This window comes from Marmota marmota, unplaced genomic scaffold, assembly GCF_001458135.2.
Source record: "Marmota marmota marmota unplaced genomic scaffold, marMar, whole genome shotgun sequence".
Lineage (NCBI taxonomy): Eukaryota > Metazoa > Chordata > Mammalia > Rodentia > Sciuridae > Marmota > Marmota marmota.
In genome coordinates, this window is record NW_026000051.1 from 8606616 (window position 1) to 8629116 (window position 22501).

The 22501-nt window shown below is 37.1% G+C and overlaps 1 protein-coding gene across 1 annotated transcript; it reads right to left on the reverse strand.

Moving 5' to 3' along the window:
* Positions 1 to 1708: 1708 nt before the first annotated feature.
* On the reverse strand, positions 1709 to 20752 carry LOC107152247 (olfactory receptor 50-like). Its single transcript, XM_015497768.2, has 2 exons — positions 20264 to 20752; positions 1709 to 2656 (listed from the first exon to the last, which is right to left on the reverse strand). The coding sequence occupies exons 1-2, from the start codon at positions 20750 to 20752 to the stop codon at positions 1709 to 1711; spliced, it is 1437 nt and encodes a 478-aa protein (XP_015353254.2).
* Between the last annotated feature and the right edge of the window lie 1749 nt (positions 20753 to 22501).

The following is a 22501-nucleotide window of genomic DNA, read 5'->3' on the forward strand; positions in this document are numbered from 1 at the left end:
TTCCAGTAAAAATGTGTAAATTATTGCTCATGTGTGAAAAAAATTCCAGTGACTAATGGGTCTCCAACAGGATTTGGCTTCTCACACATGAATATGAAACAGCATGAATATGCTTCAACTAAATACAGGCAGCTTCATAGTGCAAGGCTAGTTACTAAACTTCCCTTAAAACTGAATTTTCTCCTTTATACCAAATACTAGAGTTAAAGGAATACAGAAACATCTGTCAGAGTAATATAATATCAATGTAATATTTATCAGAGTAGTATATATATCAATATTATATCAATGGAGCTAATAAGTACCTTTGCCTGGAGCTGAGGCAGTTTCTCAAGGAATAAAGATAAAACTTGGCCATTTCTAATGAAAATACAGAACACTGCATTTATGTAGTTGGATTAGGAAGTAACTGTTTCATTTTAAAATAAAATATAGTTGAATTAACCTAAAATGAAGACCTGCTTGAACTCACTGCATGTTGCCCAGACTTCCTGACCTCCTGCCCAGCCATTCTCCAGTCCACAGCCAGAGAGGCTGACCCCTTACTGAAAAGGACCCATCTCCCAGATAACATCACCAACTGAAAGGCCTTTCAAACCCGTCACTCTCACTGCGACGCCCCACACCTACATGGCCCCATAGGGCCTGGAGGACCCCAGTCGATGTTTTGTCCACCACTTGAGTCCTGGGCCCATTCTACGTAGACCATTGGCCTGGCCCTTTATGGAAAGTCTTCTCCTTCAATTGGTCTGAGGGCCATTCTCTTTGAGAAAAAAGTTATGTTCCTAGTTATCATTACTGTAAGAATACAAGTAAAGAAATATTTGGAAAAGTTTGAAAATTACCAACAGTTCAGGAGAATAGATAGAAGAGGTGGGGAAAGTTGGCCAAAGGGCACGAAGTTAGGAGGATAAGTTCTTCTGTTCTGTTGTGCAATATATTGAATAGGAACAGTGACAATATACTGTGTACTGCAAGACATGTAGGAAAAGGTGTTTAGAGTGTCTCAGAACAAAAAAAAATGAAAATTGAGGAAATAAACATGTTGACCATCAATTAAGCATGACACACAGTATACATGTACCGAAATATCAATTGTACAGCATGAATGAAATACAATTTCAATGTATAAATTAAAAGACATAAATAAGAAAAGATGAAATTACAAAGATAAAATTACATTTCTTATTAAGTGAAGAAAAACAAATTCAAAATGTCTTACAAACTTCCACACAAAAGGGAAAAATGAACTTTCCAAAATAAAAATTTTAGTTATCTTCAGGGGGGAAAAAAAGTGTTTCTAAAGGGGTGGGGGAAAGACAAAAATCAGTGACTGTATGAAAATTTCAAATATCCAGAACAAGGATACATTATAAGAAGGAAAAATTTAGAAATTGAAGTTGTGCTGGTATGATTGTAAAAACATTTTCAAGATTAACAAGACAATGAAACAGAGAGGACTAAAAACTGTGTCTAGTGAACCACAGCTAAAAAAAAAGTGTCATATAATATGATTCTCTAAGAAACAGGATTGGAGAAGTAGCCAGTGGCAGAGAGATCGCCTAGCATGTGAAAGGCCCTGGGTCCGACCCATGAACCACCAATAAATAAATAAGTACATAATCACTAAGAAATGGCAATTCAGAGGAAATGATACACGTGTGGGACTGAGAAAATCTCATAAGCAGTAACAGGGAGATAATTCCTATCACACTGAAAACGTTGCTCTAGTGAGGATGTTTCTCAGAGCTCCTTTGATATCCCGATTCCTCAGACTGTAAATGAAGGGATTCACCATGGGGGTCACCAGACTGTAGAACACAGACACAATGACATCCTTGTCATTAGTATTTCCGGATGAGGGGACAAAGTAAAGTCCAATAATTGCTCCATAGTACAGAGAAACCACAGAGAGGTGGGAGCCACATGTGGAGAAGGTTTTGTAGATCACCTTGATGGAGGTTCGTCTCAGGATGGTGGCCCCAATGTGGCCATAAGAGACCAGGATGCATATGAAGGGAAGGGTAATGACCACTGATCCTACAATGAGGATGACCAGCTGATTGATGGTGGTGTCTGAGCTGGACAGCTTGAGTAAGGCAGAGAGGTCACAGAAGAAGTGGGGCAGAGTGTTGCTTCTAAGAAAAGAGAGACGGGCTAGGAGGAGGGTGTGCAAAAGAGCGGTGGCAAAGGACAAGACCCAGGACACAAGAACTAGCAGGAAACAGAGGCTCTGTCTCATCATTCTGGTGTAATGAAGAGGGTGGCAGATGGCCACATACCTGTCATAGGCCATGGAGGTCAGAAGGAAGCTGTCAAGACTTGCAAATAATAAGAAAAAGAATTCCTGACAAATGCACCCAGAGTAGGAGATGGATTGAGTCTGCGTCAGCATGTTCATGAGCATCTTTGGGGCCGTGACTGAGGAGAAAGAGATGTCAGTGAGGGCCAAGTGGCTGAGGAAGAAGTACATGGGGGTGTGCAGGCGAGAGTCCAGCCTGATGAGCAGGATGATGAGCAGGTTCCCCAGCACCGTGGTCAGGTACATGCCCAGGAACAGGGCGTAGTACATGCCTTGCTGCTCTGGCTGGATGGGGAGCCCCAGGAGGAGGAACTCGGACACACTGCTCTGATTATCCCTCCTCATGCTCTTCCTCTCTTTTGCTGTATGTTAAAGACATAGATATGTGAAAGAATGAAGTAATTGTGACTATTATACAATGGAAACATGGCTTTGGAATAATCATTTTAATTTGAATATATCAAGCTTTTTGCTAGATAATTGGGCTATAAGTGATGGATTTGGTGGGGGTGTGGGGGGAGACATTTTTTGTCTCCCAGGAAACAACACAACATCTGTGGACAAACACTGAAATATATCTGAAGACTCTTCAGATCAAACCAGGTTTAAACGTGAAGCATCTATGAGAAGATGGAAAATGAAGATATCCAGCAAGACTTAATGAGAATTAAAGATACACTAAGAAAGAAATGTTTTTTTTTTATCTAAATTCTTTTCAAAAGTTAGAGAACCAGTTTGAGGAAATAATTCTGCATAGAGTTTTGTTTTTTCCCTAACATTCCAAAATTTGGATACAGACTCACCTGAAGATAAATTACTCTACACAGAGCTGTCTGTCGTACTCTAATGTGGGGAGTAAGAATCATGGGATCAGAAAACATAAAAATAAATATAAGGGCTGGGGTTGTGGCTCAGTCGTGGAGCACTTGCCTAGCATGTGTGAAGCACTGGCTTCAATTCTCAGCACCACATACAAATATATGAATAAAATAAAGGTTCATTAACACCTATAAAACCAAATATAATAATACTACTGAAGGTTAATTTTACTTGTGCTCTGACTTAGCCCCTTAGATCACAAACACACATACCTTCAGCTACCATCCATGGGAAGTTTATCCATTTCTTTCAGGGAAGCGTGAAATAGAGTGAAACAGGTGGAGTTGGTAAGTGTCTCTAAGTCCTATTGTGACAGGTGAAGTACTTATCATTTCAGAATGAAACAAGATTGATATATTGATAAACATTTGCTTATAGCTCTTGGGAATGCCAACCCCAACTCCAAATTAGAGATAAACCAGGTATAATTGCCTCACTGCCTTTGGCTCCCTTGGGGGAGAACTACTAGTTGAGGCAGCCATAAGAGAGTTCATCCTTAGAGGAATAATGATGACCACCAGTATTAGGAAGTTGGTGATTCACAAAACTTTTTGCCTTCTCAGTTAACCAAGGCATTATAAAAACAATTCAATGTATGGTTTACACTCAACCCCTTACAAAACTGACCTCAAATCCATTCCATACATCTCTAGCTCCATTTCTTCAATGCTTAGCAGAAAATGAATAGTGCATGCTTATTATTCAAGGTGATAATGTATGAATGTTTGTAAGTATTATTATTTATTTATTTTTATATTAAATTCAACTTGTATTTGAGGGAAGAAATCCTGAAAATAGTTGGACTTCAGTAATGGTTCTGGGTCCTCTAGATCATCATTGATCATGTGTTTCCTTGATCGCCATGCCTGTCCCATTGACCTGTTTTCCTAGATAGAAGTCAAGGATTGACAAATCTTCCTTCTCAGATCAGAAGAACCTTATTGGCACCTCCTTTAACTGCATGTACGAAGTGATAAAAGAAATAGTTCACGGACAGCGGATGTAGCTCTACGAAAGTGTGCTTGCCCAACATGTTGAAGACCTTGAGTTCAGTCCAGCACTACACGCACACATATAGAAGATCATGACTCTGTGATATTTCTCAATTGGTTAAACAGTACCACAAAAAGGATCTCTTTGGCCTAAGCAATGGCAATACTACTTCCCCAGACACCAAAGACAATTTCTTAGAAGACCTGGCTAATCTCAGCATGAAGTTTTCCAGTTCTATTTTCCTGTGAATACCATTATTTCATTCTTCTTTTGGCCCAGTAAAACTCTACAGTGTATATTTACCACATTTTCTTTTCCATGCATCCATTATAGACACCTAGGTTGGTTCCACAACATGGCTATTCTAAATTGTAGTTTTAAGTTGCATTACAACCACCTGCAACAATATACTCAGATACTAATGAACCAGTCCATCAATTTTGGCAAATACAATCAATACTTAGAGCACTGCCATTACTCTAGTGAGTTCCTTTGAATCTCTTTCAAGGCGATATGACCCATCAGCAGCCTCTAATAGCTTTGGCTAACAGTATGTTAATGTGTTTCTGGAGGTGTCCATTTCTGGCACTGGAGCTGGAATTTTCACCAAAGCAGTCTCTGCTTCGTACATTGTTAGACCTGATGCCATGTGGGGTTCGAACTTGAAACATGTCAGCTTCAACTCTAAGATTTCATCTCATCCAGTCAGAACGGCAGTTTTCAGAATACAAGCAACAATAAGTGTTGGTGAGGATGTGGGGAATAAGGTGCACTCATACATGGCTGGTGGGGCAGCAAATTGGTGCAACCCTCTGCAAGGCAATAAAATATGCAGATTCCTTAGAAAACTTGCAATGGAACCACCATTTGACCGAGCTATCCCACTCCTCGGTTTATAACCAAAGGACTTAAAATCAGCATACAACAATGACACAGCCACATCAATGTTTATAGCAGCTCAATGAACAATAGCCAAACTGCAGAACCAACCTAGCTGTCCTTCAATAGACAAAAGGATAAAGAAACCGGTACATAATCACAATGGAATATTACTCAGCCTTAAAGAAGAATGAAATTATGGCTTTGCTGGTATATGAATGAAGTTGGAGAACATCCTGCTAAGTGAAGTAAACCAATCCCAAAAACCAAAGAGCAAATCTTTTCTCTGATAAGTGGATGCTGATCAATAATGGGGGGGGGCAAGGGAAGAATAGAGGAACTTTGGATTGGGCAGAAGGGAGTGAGGGTAGGGGTAGGAGTATGAGGGAAAGCTAATGGAATGAAATGGACATTGTTACTCTACGTACATGTATGATAGCACGAATGGTGTGTCGTGTACAACCAGAAAAATGAAAAGTCGTGCTGCATTTGTGTATGATGAGTAGAAATGCATTCTGTTGTCATGTATAAATAATTAGAACAAATTTTAAAATCCATAAAAAAAAGAAACATGGTAGCTTCAATTCGAGGTAGCAGCTTAAGTGTCAGTACTGAATTGAGATCTGGATCTGGACCTCTCTAGGGAGCTGGTGGTTGAACTGATATTGGCCCTGGTGCTATGGTTGATCAAAGATGTGGTGCTAATTCTGAGGCTGTATCTCAAGAGCTGGTTACAGAGCTGGCAGTGAAGGCTTGTGCTTGCTATCAAAAACTCCACCTCCAGGTAGTCTAACCGGACAAAGTCATCCCCAATGATTGGTCTGAGGCTATGCTTTACTCCTAGTCTAACACTAGACCCGGGAGCCTCCTCCAAGTGTGGCCCAGCCTCCTTCTGGACTCACCTGCACCACTCCCACCTGTATCCTCACCCTCTGGCACTGCTTCAGTGTGCTCCAGGTGCTCCGGCTGGGCCAGGAGATGGTGGAAGTGGTGTTCTCAGTCCAAGCCAGATACGCTGATCTGCATGTAGGCCACTACATTCTCTGAGTACTGGTACAGCCAGAGGCCTGAGATGGAGGAGAAAGGGCAGGGGATAGAAAGGACAGCAGAAGAATCAAGCCATTTATTTTCTTCCACGCTGCTCCCTGTGACACCCAGCTGGGTGCTATGCTCCTAGGAATCCAGAAGTCTCCCTCGGCCCTCCACTGCACCCATCAGTTGCCTCAGCACTGGTCGGTCTGAACACTGAACTTGGGCTGCCAAAATACCTCTATTGGAGGGAGCCTTTGATAAACAATCTCTTTGTCTGTAGGTGGACATATTTCTCTGTCTATTCTTGTTCCTTCTTCATTGGGATGTAAATACTCTGAGAACACAGAGGGTTGTGTCTGCTCTCTTCATTATGATATTCTGGCTTGCAGTGGGGCTCTCCTTGACGTTGGAGGGATTAAACTACAAATGGAACCTATCCTTGTGCTTCGTGGCCTGCCAACCTATAGTCATGGGACGACATACTACCTGACTGGCTGGGTGCCATGAGCATGTGTGTACCATATACAGCCCTGTGCTGACACACGTTCCTTCTATAGCTAATTTATTGAGGAGCCTTTATATCATGAAGGGATTTTGAATTTTATTGAATGTTTATATGCATCTCTTGAGAGAATCATGTGGTTTTTAATCCTCATTTTCTTGATGTATTACTATGTTTATGATTTGTGTCATATGGAATAATCCTTGCATTCCTGGTGTTAAGTCCCACTTGGATGATACCGTATTATACTTTTTGGTTGTGCTTGGGATTAAAACTAATGAGCCTTTGTATATCTATGGTACCAGAAGTAATGAATGTCACCTTTTTCCCTTTAATTTTATTTATTAGAGTTTCTTTTTAATCCTGCTTATTCTAGCTAATATTTTGTCAATTTTGTTTAAATTTTCAAAAACAAAGCTCTTTATTTGTCAAATTCTTGTTTTTGTTGTTGTTGTTGTTGTTTTTTGGTCTCTATTTCATTTATCACAGCTCTGTTCTTTGTTTTATTTCTCCTTCTTTTTTTGGGGGCGGGGAAGGAAGACTAGGGATTGACCTCAGGGGCACTTGATCATTGAGCCACACCCCCAGCCCTATTTTGTATCTTATTTAGAGTCAGGGTCTCACTGAGTTGCTTAGCACCTTGCTTTTGCTGAGGCTGCCTTTGATTCATGATCCTCCTGCCTCAGTCTCCTGAGCTGCTAGGATTACAGGTGTGTGCCACCGTGCCCAGCAACTTTTCTTCTTCTAATGGTGAATTTTCTTTGTTCTTCTGTAGCTCTTTCCGTTGCATCATTAGGTTGTTGATTTGAAGTTTTTCTTTTTTATTTGCAGCATTTGTTGGTGTAAACTTGCCTTTTACATTTGCTATATCTCATATATTTTGGTATGTTTTATTTAAATTTTTGTCCAATTCAAGAAATTATTTAATGTCTCTTTTTATTCCTTCATTAATCCATTGCACAGTAAAGTTAATACTGTTTAATATTCATGTATTAGTACCATTTCTAAATCCCTCTTGTTGCTGATTTTTATTCCATGGTGGTTGAAGAAGATACACGCTATTATTTCTTATACTTTTCACTTCATCAAGTTTGTTTTGCATACTAATACATGGTCTACCCTGTAGAATATTCCATAAGCTTATGAGACAAATTGTTTCTTGTCATTATTGTATGACATGTTCTGCAGTGTCTGTTAAATCTGTTGGATTTGGATGGTATAATCTGTCTTATATCATCTTAATTCTCAGGCTGGCTGAAAGTCTCTAACATGTTATAGTCGAGATTTTACCTCCTCTGCAATACTATATCATTCCTTTTCCAAGCAATTTTGAATTCAATTGTGATTAATTTTCAGCAAATGTATTACATAGAAGCTTGTTATTGCACTGCCTTATAAATTTCTGCCTTAAAATTGCTCTACTCATTCATACCGCCCTTTTCCCTACACAAAACTCTGATTGTTTTACTATCTCTGTTGCTTTGCATTTTCTAGTAAGCCATATAGTTGAAATCACACACCATGTAGTTTTTTCAGAATGGCTTATAAGAATAGGAATTTTATAGAAAAGTTTCACAGTGATAGTTAAATAGAATACACATATGCTACACACTCCAGTATATCTTCTGTGTTTGTAATTTGCAGAATCTCTCGCATTTATACATTGGATGCATGAGCTACAATGTTCAGATTAGTATTGTTCATAGTGGCAAAATGCTGAAATAAAAAGAAATGGTCATGACAGTAGAGGAGATAAGTTTATTATAGTTTCACAGTGGAAGATGAAAATATAGAGATGAATTTCACAAAGGCAAGAGAAAGATCAAAAGCCACATGTAGCACAACACACAGAGTCATTCCTTTTTATGCACATCTAGAGCAGGCAAACTTTATGGATCACTGCAGAAGTTTTAAAACTCTGATGAGAAGTAAGTGAATATTGTAAACAGTGAAAATACCAGGTAATTTCAAGAAGAATGAAGAGACAATTGAGGAGGGACTCAAGGACCTTCAACAATATTGTTAGTTTTTTTATTAAGCCTACAGATTAACAAACATTTCTGTTAACTTATTTACAATGTTATCATACATCACAATCAAGAACAAAAACTCATATGTGCACATTGCAACATTATGAATACACATAGAGTTAAACTATGTATCTTACATATGTTATTTCAATATCTTTTAAAGATTAAAGTAAAATTTCCAATAAAATGTATGTTATTGCTCAGGCGTGAAAAACATTCAAGTGGCTAATAACTCTCAAATATGGTTTGACTTCTCACACATAGTATTAATATACTTCAACCACTTATAGGCGGCTTCATGGCACAAGGCTAGTTACTTAATGTTTCTTAAATCTGAATTTCCTCCTTTATACCAAATTCTAGAGTTAAAGGAATACAGAAACATGTGTCACAATAATCAGCTTATACCAATGGAGTTAAGTACCTTTGCCTGGAGCTGAGGCAGTTTATCAAGGAATAAAGACAAAATTTGGCCATATCTGATAGAAACATAGAATACTGCATTTATGTAGTTGGGTTGAGAAGAAACTTTTCATTTTAAGGTAAAATATAGTTGGATTAAACTAAAATGGAGACCTGATTGGATTCACTGCTTGTTGCCTAGACTTCCTGACCTCCTGCCCAGCCATTCTTCAGTTCACAGCCAGAGAGGCTGACCCCTCACTGGAATGGGCCCTGGGGAATCAAATCATCTTTGTGTTCACCACTGAGTTCTACGCCCATTCTATGTAGACCATTGGGCTGGCCTTTTACAGAAAGCCATCTACTGCAATTAGTGACGAGGGTCACTCTATTTAAAAAAAAAAAAAAGTTACTTACCTAGTTATTATCAGTTTAAAAGCACAAGTTAAAAAAAAAACTTAAGGCAATAATTTGGAAATTACCAACTGTTGGGGAGAATAGAAAGGAGAGGGGTCTTTGGATACTGAATTAGTCAGGAAAAAAAAGTTCTGTCCTACTCTATCCATCACCCTTTGTATAAGAATTTCATGGAATGTGGAGAAAAGGTAGGTTTTTCTTCCAGTTTCCCCATTTGTATTCCCTCAGCTAGAAGTAGATAATTTCATTCAAGCCCTCAGAACACCAGAACATACTTGCCTTTTCCAGTCACATGCAGGAGAATAGGCTCTGTGAAAATGTCTGTCTGGCATAAGGAAATGATACCTTCTCCTTTATTTTTTTTTTGTTCCTATTCTTATGCCAAAGATACTTAACTGGTATTTTTCTTGTCATAATTCTAAGATTTCTTATACTTTGCTAATCATTCCTTTCTCTCCTTCAAGTCAGTTGGTCTTATACCTATTCATGTGGACAATTACAAAATAATAAGAAAAGAGAACAATGATGATCTGTCTGCTAAATAATAAAATCCACATTCTCTGCAAAGACTTGCTCAACTGATCATCTTTGTCTCTGAGAGCTGGAGAGGTGTCTCAACTTAGGACTCATCACTCAGACTTGGGGTTAACTGAAGTTTAAAGTATCAATTCTCTCAACTTAAATGAAATTATCTTTAACATTTCTGCATTCTTCAGCTCACTACCTTAAAAATCCCATTAAGGTAATGTTATCTGACTTGGACACATTCAGTTATGTTTTTTATACTATATGAAAAACTATCAGTTCATCACAATAAAAAGAGTAATTAGTTGTCCTTTGGTCGTTTAGGTTGTTCCAATATTTTGTATTTCCAGTGATATTGTACTACATTGTAATAACATTATTCATATATAATTTGGGACATTAGCATATATATGTATAATAAAGTCCTCAAAATGGGAGGGAATGTATAGTCACAATTTTATAAGATTTTCAAATTACAAAAGCTTGAGGTGACAGAAAGTTGATCCTTCTGTGTTCTTTAAAAGGAGTCCTTACTGGAAGAACTTGTCATATGAACACTCTAGTTAGGTATTTGATGGTGACGGGGCTAGAACACTCGATGAGCAGAGAAACCCCAAGACCATGGTCATCTCAGAAAAATGTGGATGGAGAATTATGGAGAGGCCAGAGTTATGAGGCCTTGTCTGCTATAATATAAAGCTTTAGTTCTATTCCAAAGCAACAGCACACTCAAGAAAAAGTTTAAGAATTGATGAAATATTTTAAATAACTTGCTTTGTACTGGGTGGAGCTGGTAAGCAAGGAAAGGGCCAGCAGAAATCTGAATAGGAGGCTATTACAGCAATTTAGACACAAAATAATATCTGTTTATACCTGGATTGTGGCAGGAGAGATGAATAAAATTATAGGTTTAGAACAAAATTACAGTTTTAATATAAGATTTGTAAGAACTCCCAACAAGATCTACTGGGGGTTGAAGATACACAAAGGAAAAAAATTTTTTTCTAATATCCTCTCAAAAATGAGACTTAAGATCAGTTTGAAAAAAAATTATTCTAACTGGAGATTTGGTTTTGTTGTCTTCTCAAAATTTGGATAGGAACTCAGTTGGAGATAAATCACCCTACATGGAACCAATTGTCAGGCTGTGGTGTGAGGAGGTGTAGAGTGTAGGGATGAGAGGCACACACCAAACACACACATGTACAACACAGAAACACATACAACGATATTACCACATGTAAATTCTACTCCTACTCCGACTTGGCCCTTATATTTTGAGCACAGATACCTTCAGTTACAAGACATGGGAAGGTTCTTCCATTTCTCTCTAGAAGGTATGGACTGCAGTGAAGCAGGTGGAGTCTCTAAAAAGCTCAACGTTCCACAGCAACAGGGAGAAGAGCTATCGATTCAGAACCAAACCGTGTATTGTGTGTGTGTGTGTGTGTGTTTGTGTGTGTGTGTGTGTCTACACACGTTCATAGCTTCTGAGAAATCAGTCTGATTAATAATTTTGCAAACCATGGGGAGTTTATGGGAGGTTATCCCTCCATCCCCAGATCCCGATTAGAGAAAACCAGGACACTATTGCTTCATTGCTTTTGTTTCCATTGTGGAACGAACCCCACGTGGAAGTAGGCCTAAGAGACTTCACTCTTGGAGAAATAATGACATTACCAACAAGGCAGTTACTAGGAACCTGGTGATGCACAATGCTTTTTACCTTCGCAGTTTACCTTGAGGAAAGTGTAATTCAGAGGCCATCATAAACCAGGGTGAAGGTTGAGTGTGATAACCCAAGGGTCTTGGTGATGAACCCCATACTATTTAAATTACCTCTGATTAAAAGAGTGAAGGAGAATACATGTCATAGTCACCACGGGACCCTGAGGAATGGAATAGAGTTTCTATAAATCTATCTCTTGGCAGAAAACTATGGTCTCAGCATTCCATTGGTTCAAGATTCTTATAATAACACAAAATAATAATTCAGTATATGCATTCTACTAATCCATTTACAAAACTAATCTCAAATCCATTCAGTATATCTCTAGCTCCATTTCTTCCTGGTAGGAAATCAATAACATGTGCTCATTATTCAGGGTGAAGATCTGTGAATATTTATAAATTTCACTTTGGGGTTCAGTTTATGTTAAATTGAGCCTGTACTTAGAATTGGTAGGGGAAATCCTGTATGATATTTAGACTTCAGGAATGGCTTATGGGTCCTATAGATCATGGAAAACCAGTTGTTTCCCCAGCAATAATCCTTTCAACTGACCTGCCTGTTTTCCTTAAAAGGAAGGATTGACAAAATTTCCTTTCCAACCCAAAGAACATCATTGCACCTCCCTCTTTCCTTACATGTGTCAGGGTAAAAATAAAATTCATGCCTGCAAGATTTTCCATTTGATTAAACAATATGAGATAAATTATTTCTTGAATTCACATATAACATTACCACTTTCCCAGATGCCAGATCTCATTTCCTGAGAGAATTTCACCTTTTTCCTCTTTAACACCAAGTCTCTCCTATCCTTCTGAGTCCTGTCCAAAAGTCTCCTCTTATAATAAATTAAAATTTAATAATAAAATATACTTGCATATGCAGATACACAAAAAATGGAAAAATAGGCAAATAGAATTCACATAAGCATGACCAGCTTCCATATGATCAGAAACAGACAAATTGGAACAACAAGGTTCCATTTTATGTCAAGATATTGATTAAGTTTGGGGATGCTCCTTGTTGATAAAGTTACAGATTATTTGGTTGTCTTAATTACTTTTAATAAAGAAATAACATCTAATTATGATTTACCATTTAAAATTTGCATTGCCATAGGTCAATCAAATGTGAGATGATATCCCACAATACCTCAAACATAACTTATTCACCTGAAGACAATACTAAGTAGCATAACAGCAGTCCTCATAATAGCAGAAACAATGGGGAAAAGTACACTTAAAAGTTTTGATAATCTTTCAGAAGGAATATTGTAGAGTAATTATTTGCCATATCACAGATGTATTAAATAAATGTAATAATTGAAGAGAAAAGGCTAGATTTCAACGATATAACAAACATAGAACAAAAGACAGATGTACATGTGTATGAATTTTATGGATTCAATGCTTGTGCCCAGTCTATAAACTTATGTGTTGAAGCCTAACTCCCTATATTTGAAGACAGTTTCTCCACTGAAGTAATCAATGTGAAATAAAATCATCAGTGGGGAGATCCAGAAGATGGGAGACTAGAGGCATCCAGGAGATGCAATCCACTCCCTGAGATTAAATCAAATCAATGGCTGTGAGGCTGCATGATGAGGCAAGCAAGCTGTGGAAAGCACTGGATTGCAACACAGTGACCAGGGAAACCCCAGAAACATTGGTTTTAGGATTAAAAAAAAAAAAGAATTTTAAAAAGAAGTCAGTGGACTGCACCAGCATCAGGCCCAGGGCAGCTCAGTGGGGGAAAGGAAGGCCCAGCAAACCAAAAGAATCTCAGGGATTTCAAGAAATTCAAGATATTCTATTGGAAAAATATGCAATCTGAGCATCAAGGAGATCTGTACCCTGCATATTGAACAGGCACGGCAGAAAAAAATCCCCTGTATTTTCCTGTGAATTCAGCAAGATCTGGCAAGGGGAACTACCTTAAAGAGGGCTTAACTGTCTACTCTCTCTTAAGATCAGAAACCCCTGCTGCTGCTGCTAAAATTCTCCTTCTCCGCCTCTGTTTCCCTTCCCCTCCTCCTTCTATTTCTTCTCCTTTCTTTCTCTTAATCCTCCTCCTTTTCATTATTCTTCATGTGTGTGTGTGTGTGTGTGTGTGTGTGTGGAGAGAGAGAAAGAGTTTGTGTCTGTGTGTGTAAACCCAATGGCCACTCTACCTTTTCTTTCACTAGGTTAGTGGGTGCCTGCCCTGAGTCTGTAACACCACTGTTGGTAGTTCTAGATGGCAGGACCTGGGATTTCCAGTATGTAGAGGAAGGCAGAGTATGCATCCTTTGGAAACTGGCAGTCTGAGCATTGAGACCAGGAGCCAGACAGGCTGGATGCAGGAAGGCACTGGGTATGGCAGTGTAGCAATCTGGTCTAGTAGAAAGTGTGCTGTCCATGGCACCCCACTCCAGGCCAGACCCCACCTGCCAGACACCTCTTCCATACTCAGAGGCATTTGGAGGATTTGCTGCCCCAATTTGGACAGTAGCCATTTCCCCAAAAGCATATGCAATAAGGGTCTGGGAGGTGAGATGCAGTACAATTAGATCAGTCTACAGATTTTGTGGGTAAGATGGTTTGGCTGGTGGCTCCTTCCATAGCAACTTCCCTGTAACCAGGTACAAAAACCAGTGCTACTGAAGGTGAATTTAGCTCTGTAGCAGACATTGATGGGCATGGATGGGAGGAGCTTAGCATGTAATCCACCTAACTGGTTTGACTGAGTTGGAACTGGGAAGGAGCAAATTAAACTTTAATTGTGTCCCACAAACCTCCCCATAGCTAGATGATTAGAAAATTGAATCCCTGGAAGTAAAAGTGTCTCCTTTTAATTACATCAGCCAGGAGAAACCCTAATTGTTTTCTAGCTTTCATTCACTTTTCCCCGCTAAGTCATTTCACTGTGCTTTCCCTCATTATTTGTTTCTTTGTATTTCTTTCTAATTTGCATATTTTTCAATCAATTGGATTTTTCTCAATACCTTTTTTCTTCTCATTTTTTTCTCTTTGTTCATTCTCTCTCCTCTTTTCTTCTTTGGTCACTTTCCCCTGTCCCCTTGCCCCTTACTTCCTATATGTTTCAGAATTGATTATACTACAGTTGAATAACTTTTCAAGTGTTACAGGGCTACGTCCTATAGGCATAGCCAGGGCAGCCACTGTAGTGGGAGCTTGTTCTTGTGAATACACCAGAAAGAATCCAAGCAAAACTTGGAGTAGTAAGCAACAAGTTTAATAGAGTGAGAAACAGGCTAACATAGAGCATAAGAACTGTACAGTCTGCCTTGAAGAGTGGATGGTATGGTGCTCACAGAATTGGAGTTTTAAAGAAAGTTGAGTCTTCTTTTCTTGCCTCAGTTTTTCTGGCCCCTTAATTGGTTTATTACCCTTTGTATATCCCTCAGAAAGCTTTCTTTGTGAGGGTCTTGATGTTCTGGCTGACTGGGTGATTGGGCAGTTGCAACATAGTTTCAGCATAAAGGAAGGGACTAGTGACTTGGTTACAAGAGATAATGCTGCTGTGATCTGGAAACAGTAGATTCCTTTGAGCATTATAATTAACCATAACTGGGGAAGGTCTTGACATACCCAAACCCCACTTTTTTGAAATTTGTCTGTTTCAATTAAGGGTCCCATGATTTTAAGTAATAGCCCCTTAAGGGATTGTAATTATCTGCAGTTTGGGAAAGATTGGGCATTCCAACTCTTATTTGTAAATGCTTGCTTGTTTAGATAATTTTCCCTGTGGTTTTAGTTTTATGACTCCTGAATTTTTCTTGGTGCATAACCCTGAGTCTGTCCCTCATTGTTTATTCTCTCTACCACCTATCCATGGCTAACTAACCTACCTAACAGTAGTAGTCCATATTATTACTCACTTTCTTTTTTTTTACTGGAATTGTGGGGATTATATTTAGTTTCACATTGTATGTTGATATATGGTTTGTTCCTAAGTTACTACTATTATTGGTGGTTATTCTTTCTTATTAATGTGGTGTAGGTAGCTGAAACAAGCACTTTGATCAGGGTGTTTGGTTGTTCAGATATACCCCTAGCCCAGGGCACCTGTTTAGAGATTGTTTTTCACTTAAGAGACTCTCACATAAATAGTGGAAGAAAAATCCATCCCAACAGATATGAAAACCTCAACATAGAGTCATAGGAAACATGAGAAAACAAGATGCCCTCCAAATCCATAATTCCCTAATGACTGAATCCTTAGACATAGAAGTGAATAAAATGCCAAAGAATTTAACAACTGATTATTAAACTGGTTGATGAATTCAAAAAAGATACAAATAAACATCCAAATGAATTAAGGAAGATAATACAGAATACAAATGAGAAATTTGACTAAGACATGAGGATTCTAAAAAAAAAATTAAAAAAAAGAACCAAACAGAACTCTTGCAAATGAAAAGCTCAATAACTCAAATGAAATTCCAGTTGAAAGTCTTTCCAACAGACTAGATCAAGTAAAATATACAATTTCAGTTCCTGAGGACTAGGTGAATGAGAATGTTCAAACAATAATGAACACAAAAATAAAAGAGTATAAGCAGAATATCCAAAAAGCCTTGGACAATTTTAAGAGATATGACTTAAGATAATAGACCTTGAGAAGGAACATGGGCTAACATATTAAGAACCTGCTCAGTGAAAAATTTCCAATCCTCCAGAATGAGATGGACATTCAGATACTGGTTGCATTAGAACTTCAAATAGATAAGACCAGAACAGGACCTCTCCATGACATATTGTAGTTAAAATTTCAACATTTCAGAGCAATAAAAATTTTAAAATTATCAAGAGAGAAACGCCAAATAACTTATAAAGATAAGCTCATCAGAATAGTAGCATATTTCTGAATAGAAACTCTAAAGACCTGGATGGCATGGAAAAAATGTATTTCAAGCCTTGAAAGAAAGTAACTGCCAACCTACTTTACTATATCCAGCAAAGCAATCCTTCAGAATTATAGGAGAAAAAAATTCAAAGATAAATATAAATTAAAGAAAATAATGATAGTAAGCTAGCATTACAGAAAATGCTTAAAGGAATCCTACAGCTAAGAGAATATGGGAAAATATAAACAACTAAGAGAATATGGGAAAGAATAAATCTCATTGAAATAGTAGATAAGCAAATGAGAATTAGAATTAAATCAAACATTATAAATAAAGCAAAATGACAGGAAGTAATATGTACCTTTGTAGAAATAAATGAATTTGTTACTTGTTGTTAATTCTCCAATTAATAGGCAAAGGCTAGCAGGTTGGATTAAAAACAGGCGGATCAACTGTATGTGGTCTTGAAGAAATTCTCCACAGTATTTCGAAGACATTCACAGACTATGTGAAAAGATGATAATTATGTTCCATACAAATGAAATCAAAAGCAAGCAGGAGTAGCTACACAGATATCTGACAAAGAAGACTTTAAGACAAAATTAGAAGAGGCAAAGAGGGTAATTATATATTGGTAAGAAAACAATTCAATAAGAAGATACAAATACTGTTAATATCAATTACCCAAACATTGATGTACAAAAGTGTAAAAACACAAACACTATTAAAAGTAAAGGGACAGATAAGCCCCAACACAATAATAGTGACCACTCCAAAACAACATTCACACTAGTAGATCATCTAGACCAAAAAAAATTAACAAATGTACTACAGCGTTAACTATACTTTAGATCAAATGGACTTAATAAACATCTAAAGAATATTTCATCCAACAACACTTTCTTTTCAGCTCCTCATGGAACTTTATCAAAAATAGATCAAATATTAGACCACAAAGCAAGTCTTCACAGATTTTAAAAAATGATTTTATGTACCTTAATGGGTCACAATGGAATGAGTTTAGAAATCAACAGGAGGAAAAAAAAAGCACAGAAACTATAGAACCTCACAGAAAATTAGGAAAATTAACATGACTTTTGAATAATGAGGTAGGTTGATGAAGAGGTGAAGGAATAAATTTTAAAATTCTTAGAATCTAATAATAGAAATGCAAAATATGAGAGTATGTGAAATACAGTGTGCCGCAGTCCAGCTGCAGTAAAATAACCGGGGGGTGACGAGCAACTTGTGTACATTGATACAGCAGGAGTGGGAGCCGTTTATTGCAGGACAGGAGCAGTATTTATACATCCCACACATCTTATCAAATTAGCATAAACTAGATACATCAGTCAACCAATAAGAAATCTCCACACTTAATGGCTCGCTGGCATTACTTCACAAACCACTCCCTCTGGCATTTTGCCAGGCGCCATCCAGACTTGTTTACAGACTCTAACAACAGTGGAACATAGTTAAGGCAGTTCTAAGAGGGAAATGTATAGTGATAAGAGCCAATATTTAAAATCAAAAAGATCTCAAATAAATAACTTAATGATTCATCTCAAGATCTTAGAAAAACAAAAACAAGGGCTGGGGTAGAGCACTTGCCTAACATGTGCGAGGCCCTGGGTTTGATCCTCAGCATCACATGAAAATAAATAAATAAAATAAAAGGTATTGTGTCCAACTACAACTAAAAAGTAAATATTAAAAAAAAAGAAAAACAAAAACAAACCAATCCCAATATCAGTAGACTGAAAGAAATAATAAATATCACCACTGAAATTAATTAAATAAAGAATTTATAAAAACACAAATGGTCAATGAAAAAAGGATTGGTTCTATGAAAAAAAATCAACAAGATAGAAACCCCTTAGCTAAGCCATCAAAAGATACAGAAACCACAATTAACAAAATTGGAGATAAAAAATAGGATATTGGAGCAGATATGACTGAAATTTACAGGACCACTAGGGACAATTTTGAAAAGTTATGTTACAATAAATTGAAAAATCTAGGAAAAAATAGATCAATTTCTACATGAATATGACCTACCAAAATTAAACTAAGAGGATATAGAAAACCTAAAAAGACCAATACCAAGAAGCAATGAGGTGCAAGTAAAAATAAAAATTCTCCCTCACCCTCAAAAAAGTCCAGGACAAGATGGATTCATGGATGAAATTTAGATGACTTTTTAAAGTAAAAATAATGCCAAGCCTCCTTAAAATATTCCACAAAATAGAAAGGGAAGAAATGATTCCAAACTCATTTGACCAACACAATATAACCCAGATTTTACAACTGGATAAATACACATGAAAGAAAGAAAATTACAGACCAAGAGAAACAGATTGAAAAGGCTTTAAAAATACCAACAAACAGAATCTCACAATACAATAAAAATATCATGCACCATGATTGAGTTGATTTCATTCCAGGATATAGGATGGTTCATTCCAGGATGTAGGATGATACACAAATCAGTAATCATAATATACCACATAAACAGAATTAAGATGAAAAATCACATGATCAAGAAAAGACATTTGGGCTGGGGTTGTAGTTCACTGGTAGAGTGCTTGCCTAGCACATGTGAAATTGAAGCACTAGGTTCAGTCCTCAGCACCACATAAAAAAATAATAATAAGTAAACAAATAAAATAAAGTAAAAAGAAAAGAAAGGACCTTTGACAAAATTTAACACCACTTCATTATAAAATCCCTAAAAAATAGATATGAAATTATAATCATGTTCAATTTCTTAAAGAGAAAGGATGAGAACTATTGGTCAATGAATACTGAGTTACATTTAGATAAGAGAAATATTTGTGTCCTATGTGCTAACTATGGATACTGATACAACGCTACATATTTCAAAGAGCTAGAAGAAACAATTATGAATATTTCATACAAGGAAGTTATAAGTATTTGAGGACAAAGATATGTTTTCCTTGATTTGAACATTATACAATGTGTATATCATATATGGAAACTTCAAATACTCTATAAATATATACCATTTTTATTTGTCAATTGAAAAAACTAAAAATATGTAAAAAATCAATATCAAAAATAAATCTAGATTTCTAATTAAGTTTATACACAAAAATAAATTTGCAGGGAATTACAAAATTAAATACACAAAAAATCATGAAACTAGGAAAAGAAATTATTTATTTGAGAAGAAAAAGCTGAATTTTTCTAGAAAAAGGCTAAATAATATTAAATAAAAAGAGAGCCATACACTTGATAGGGAAGACAATGTCTATCACATTGAATTTTTTGTTCTACTGAGGATGTTTCTTAGAGCTCCTTTCATATCCCGATTCCTTAGACTATAGATGAAGGGATTCAGCATGGGGGTGACCAGACAGTATAACACAGACACAATGACATCCTTGTCATTAGTGCTATTAGATGAGGGGACAAAATAGAGTGCAATAATGGCTCCATAGTACAGAGAAACCACAGAGAGGTGAGAGCCACATGTGGACAAGGCTTTGCAGATCCCCTTGATGGAGGGTTTTCTCAAGATGGTGGCCCCAATGTGGCCATAAGAGACCAGGATGCATATGAATGGCAGGGTAATGACCACTGATCCTACAATTAGAATAGCCAGCTGATTGATGGTGGTGTCTGAACTGGACAGTTTAAGTAAGGCAGAGAGGTCACAGAAGAAGTGGGGCAGAGTGTTACCTCTAAGGAAAGAGAGACGGGCTAGGAGGAGGGTGTGCAAAAGGGCATTGGCAAAGGATAAGACCCAAGACACAACCACTAGCAGGAAACAGAGGTTCTGACTCATGATTCTGGTATAATGCAGGGGATGACAGATGGCCACATACCTGTCATAGGCCATTGAGGTCAGAAGGAAGCTGTCAACATCTGCAAGCATTAGAAAAAAATATGCCTGGCAAATGCACCCAGCATAGGAGATGGATTGAGTCTGCGTCAGCATGTTCATGAGCATCTTTGGGGCTGTGACTGAGGAGAAAGAGATGTCAGTGAGGGCCAAGTGGCTGAGGAAGAAGTACATGGGGGTGTGCAGGCGAGAGTCCAGCCTGATGAGCAGGATGATGAGCAGGTTCCCCAGCACCGTGGTCAGGTACATGCCCAGGAACAGGGCGTAGTACATGCCTTGCTGCTCTGGCTGGATGGGGAGCCCCAGGAGGAGGAACTCGGACACACTGCTCTGATTATCCCTCCTCATGCTCTTCTTGGTGCTTTTTGCTAGAGACGAAAAAGAAATGGAAATCTGGAAGAATGAGAGTCATTGTGAATATTATGTAATAATATCATGGTTTTTTAACTAGTAAGTATGTACATTTTAACCTGAATATCTCAGGCTTTTAGCCACACTAATGGGCTAGTTAGGGTTTGGGAAAAAAAAAGATATTTGTCCACCTATAAAACAACATCTTTCAGAGATACCCTGAAACATCAGAATGATTATCAAATCAGACCAATTTTCAACTTGAGTTCAGGATGGAAATTTGAGATTAGGGAATTGGTGTGCATGACCAGGTTAGTAATCAGCTAATGGAAAGACTATTAGACAATTTGATGTCTAATGGTTTTTTGACCTCTCTTAACCTTCACCATGTCTCTGAAATACACTTTTCCTAATGCTTTATTTCCATGGTTTGAATCAGATGGACACAGTGGAACACAGTCTTTGTATCTACAGGATATTAAGATTTGGAGACTTGGTGGAAATCATATGTAGCAGGTTTAGTCACAGGTGTTAGGGATGAATCAATGTCTATGACATAAAATATCTAATGACACACCTTGGAATGTGTTTATCAGTTCTTCCTTTAAGAAAGGAAGAACTGGTCTGGGGATGTGGCTCAAGCGGTAGCGTGCTCGCCTGGCATGCGTGAGGCCTGGGTTCGATCCTCAGCAACACATACAAACAAAGATGTTGTATCCGCCGAGAACTAAAAAATAAATATTAAAAAATTTCTCACTCTCTCTTTAAAAAAAAATAAAGAAAGGAAGAACTTTTTCCCTTTCAATGATCTTAACATTCCAACTCTATTTCTAAAGAAATTTTCAAGGAGTATGAATGAAACTTCTGTTTATGTTATTTGTCCACCTAGAAAACCCAAGATTAGCACATTGGGTATTCCCTCAATTCAAACCAAATTGTCCTATTGAAGTCATTATAACACTGTGAAATACTTGACTTTTCTAGGAGCCACTTTTTGAATCTGCTGAAGAATTTCTTTGTGTCTGTGTAGCAAAAACAAATGATGCATCCTTCTTCATGATTCTTAGCCTAGGTTTGATACCAAAGATTCTTTTTAATTAGCACATTTTAATTTACATAATAATGGGTTTCATTGTGGCATATTCACACATGTTTATAACATATTAGTCTTTATCCATTCATCCTTTGATGTTATACTAAAGATTTATTAACTAGTATTTTTGTCATAGTTCTACATAGTTTTCTACATTGAATATATTATCATTTCTCTCTTCTCCTTCAGGTCAGTTATTCTTAGTCTTAGGCTTATCACAAAATAATAGGAAAACAGATTATAACCTAAAATGTTCATATTAAAAAAATTGAATCTATATTCTTTGTAAGATTTGTTAAAAGTGAAGAAAATTGCTGGGGAGTGATGTTCTTAAATTATGTGCATATACAAATATGTAATAAAAAATTTCATTAGTGTGTACAATAATTAAATAAATTTATATGCACCAATAAAATGTTGAAGAAAGTAAAGAATTATAATTTGAGAACTAACAAAGTATCTCATTCTCTAATTTATAATAAACTCATTTGGGGATTTAACTAAAATTTATCTACCAACTCTCACAAATTGACTGAAATGACCATTAAAATTCTTATATTCTTCAGCACATTATGGTATATATTATATTAATGGGACCTTATGAGCTGACATGAATTATACTTTTGTTTGTTACTTATCACCATGTTGGTTAA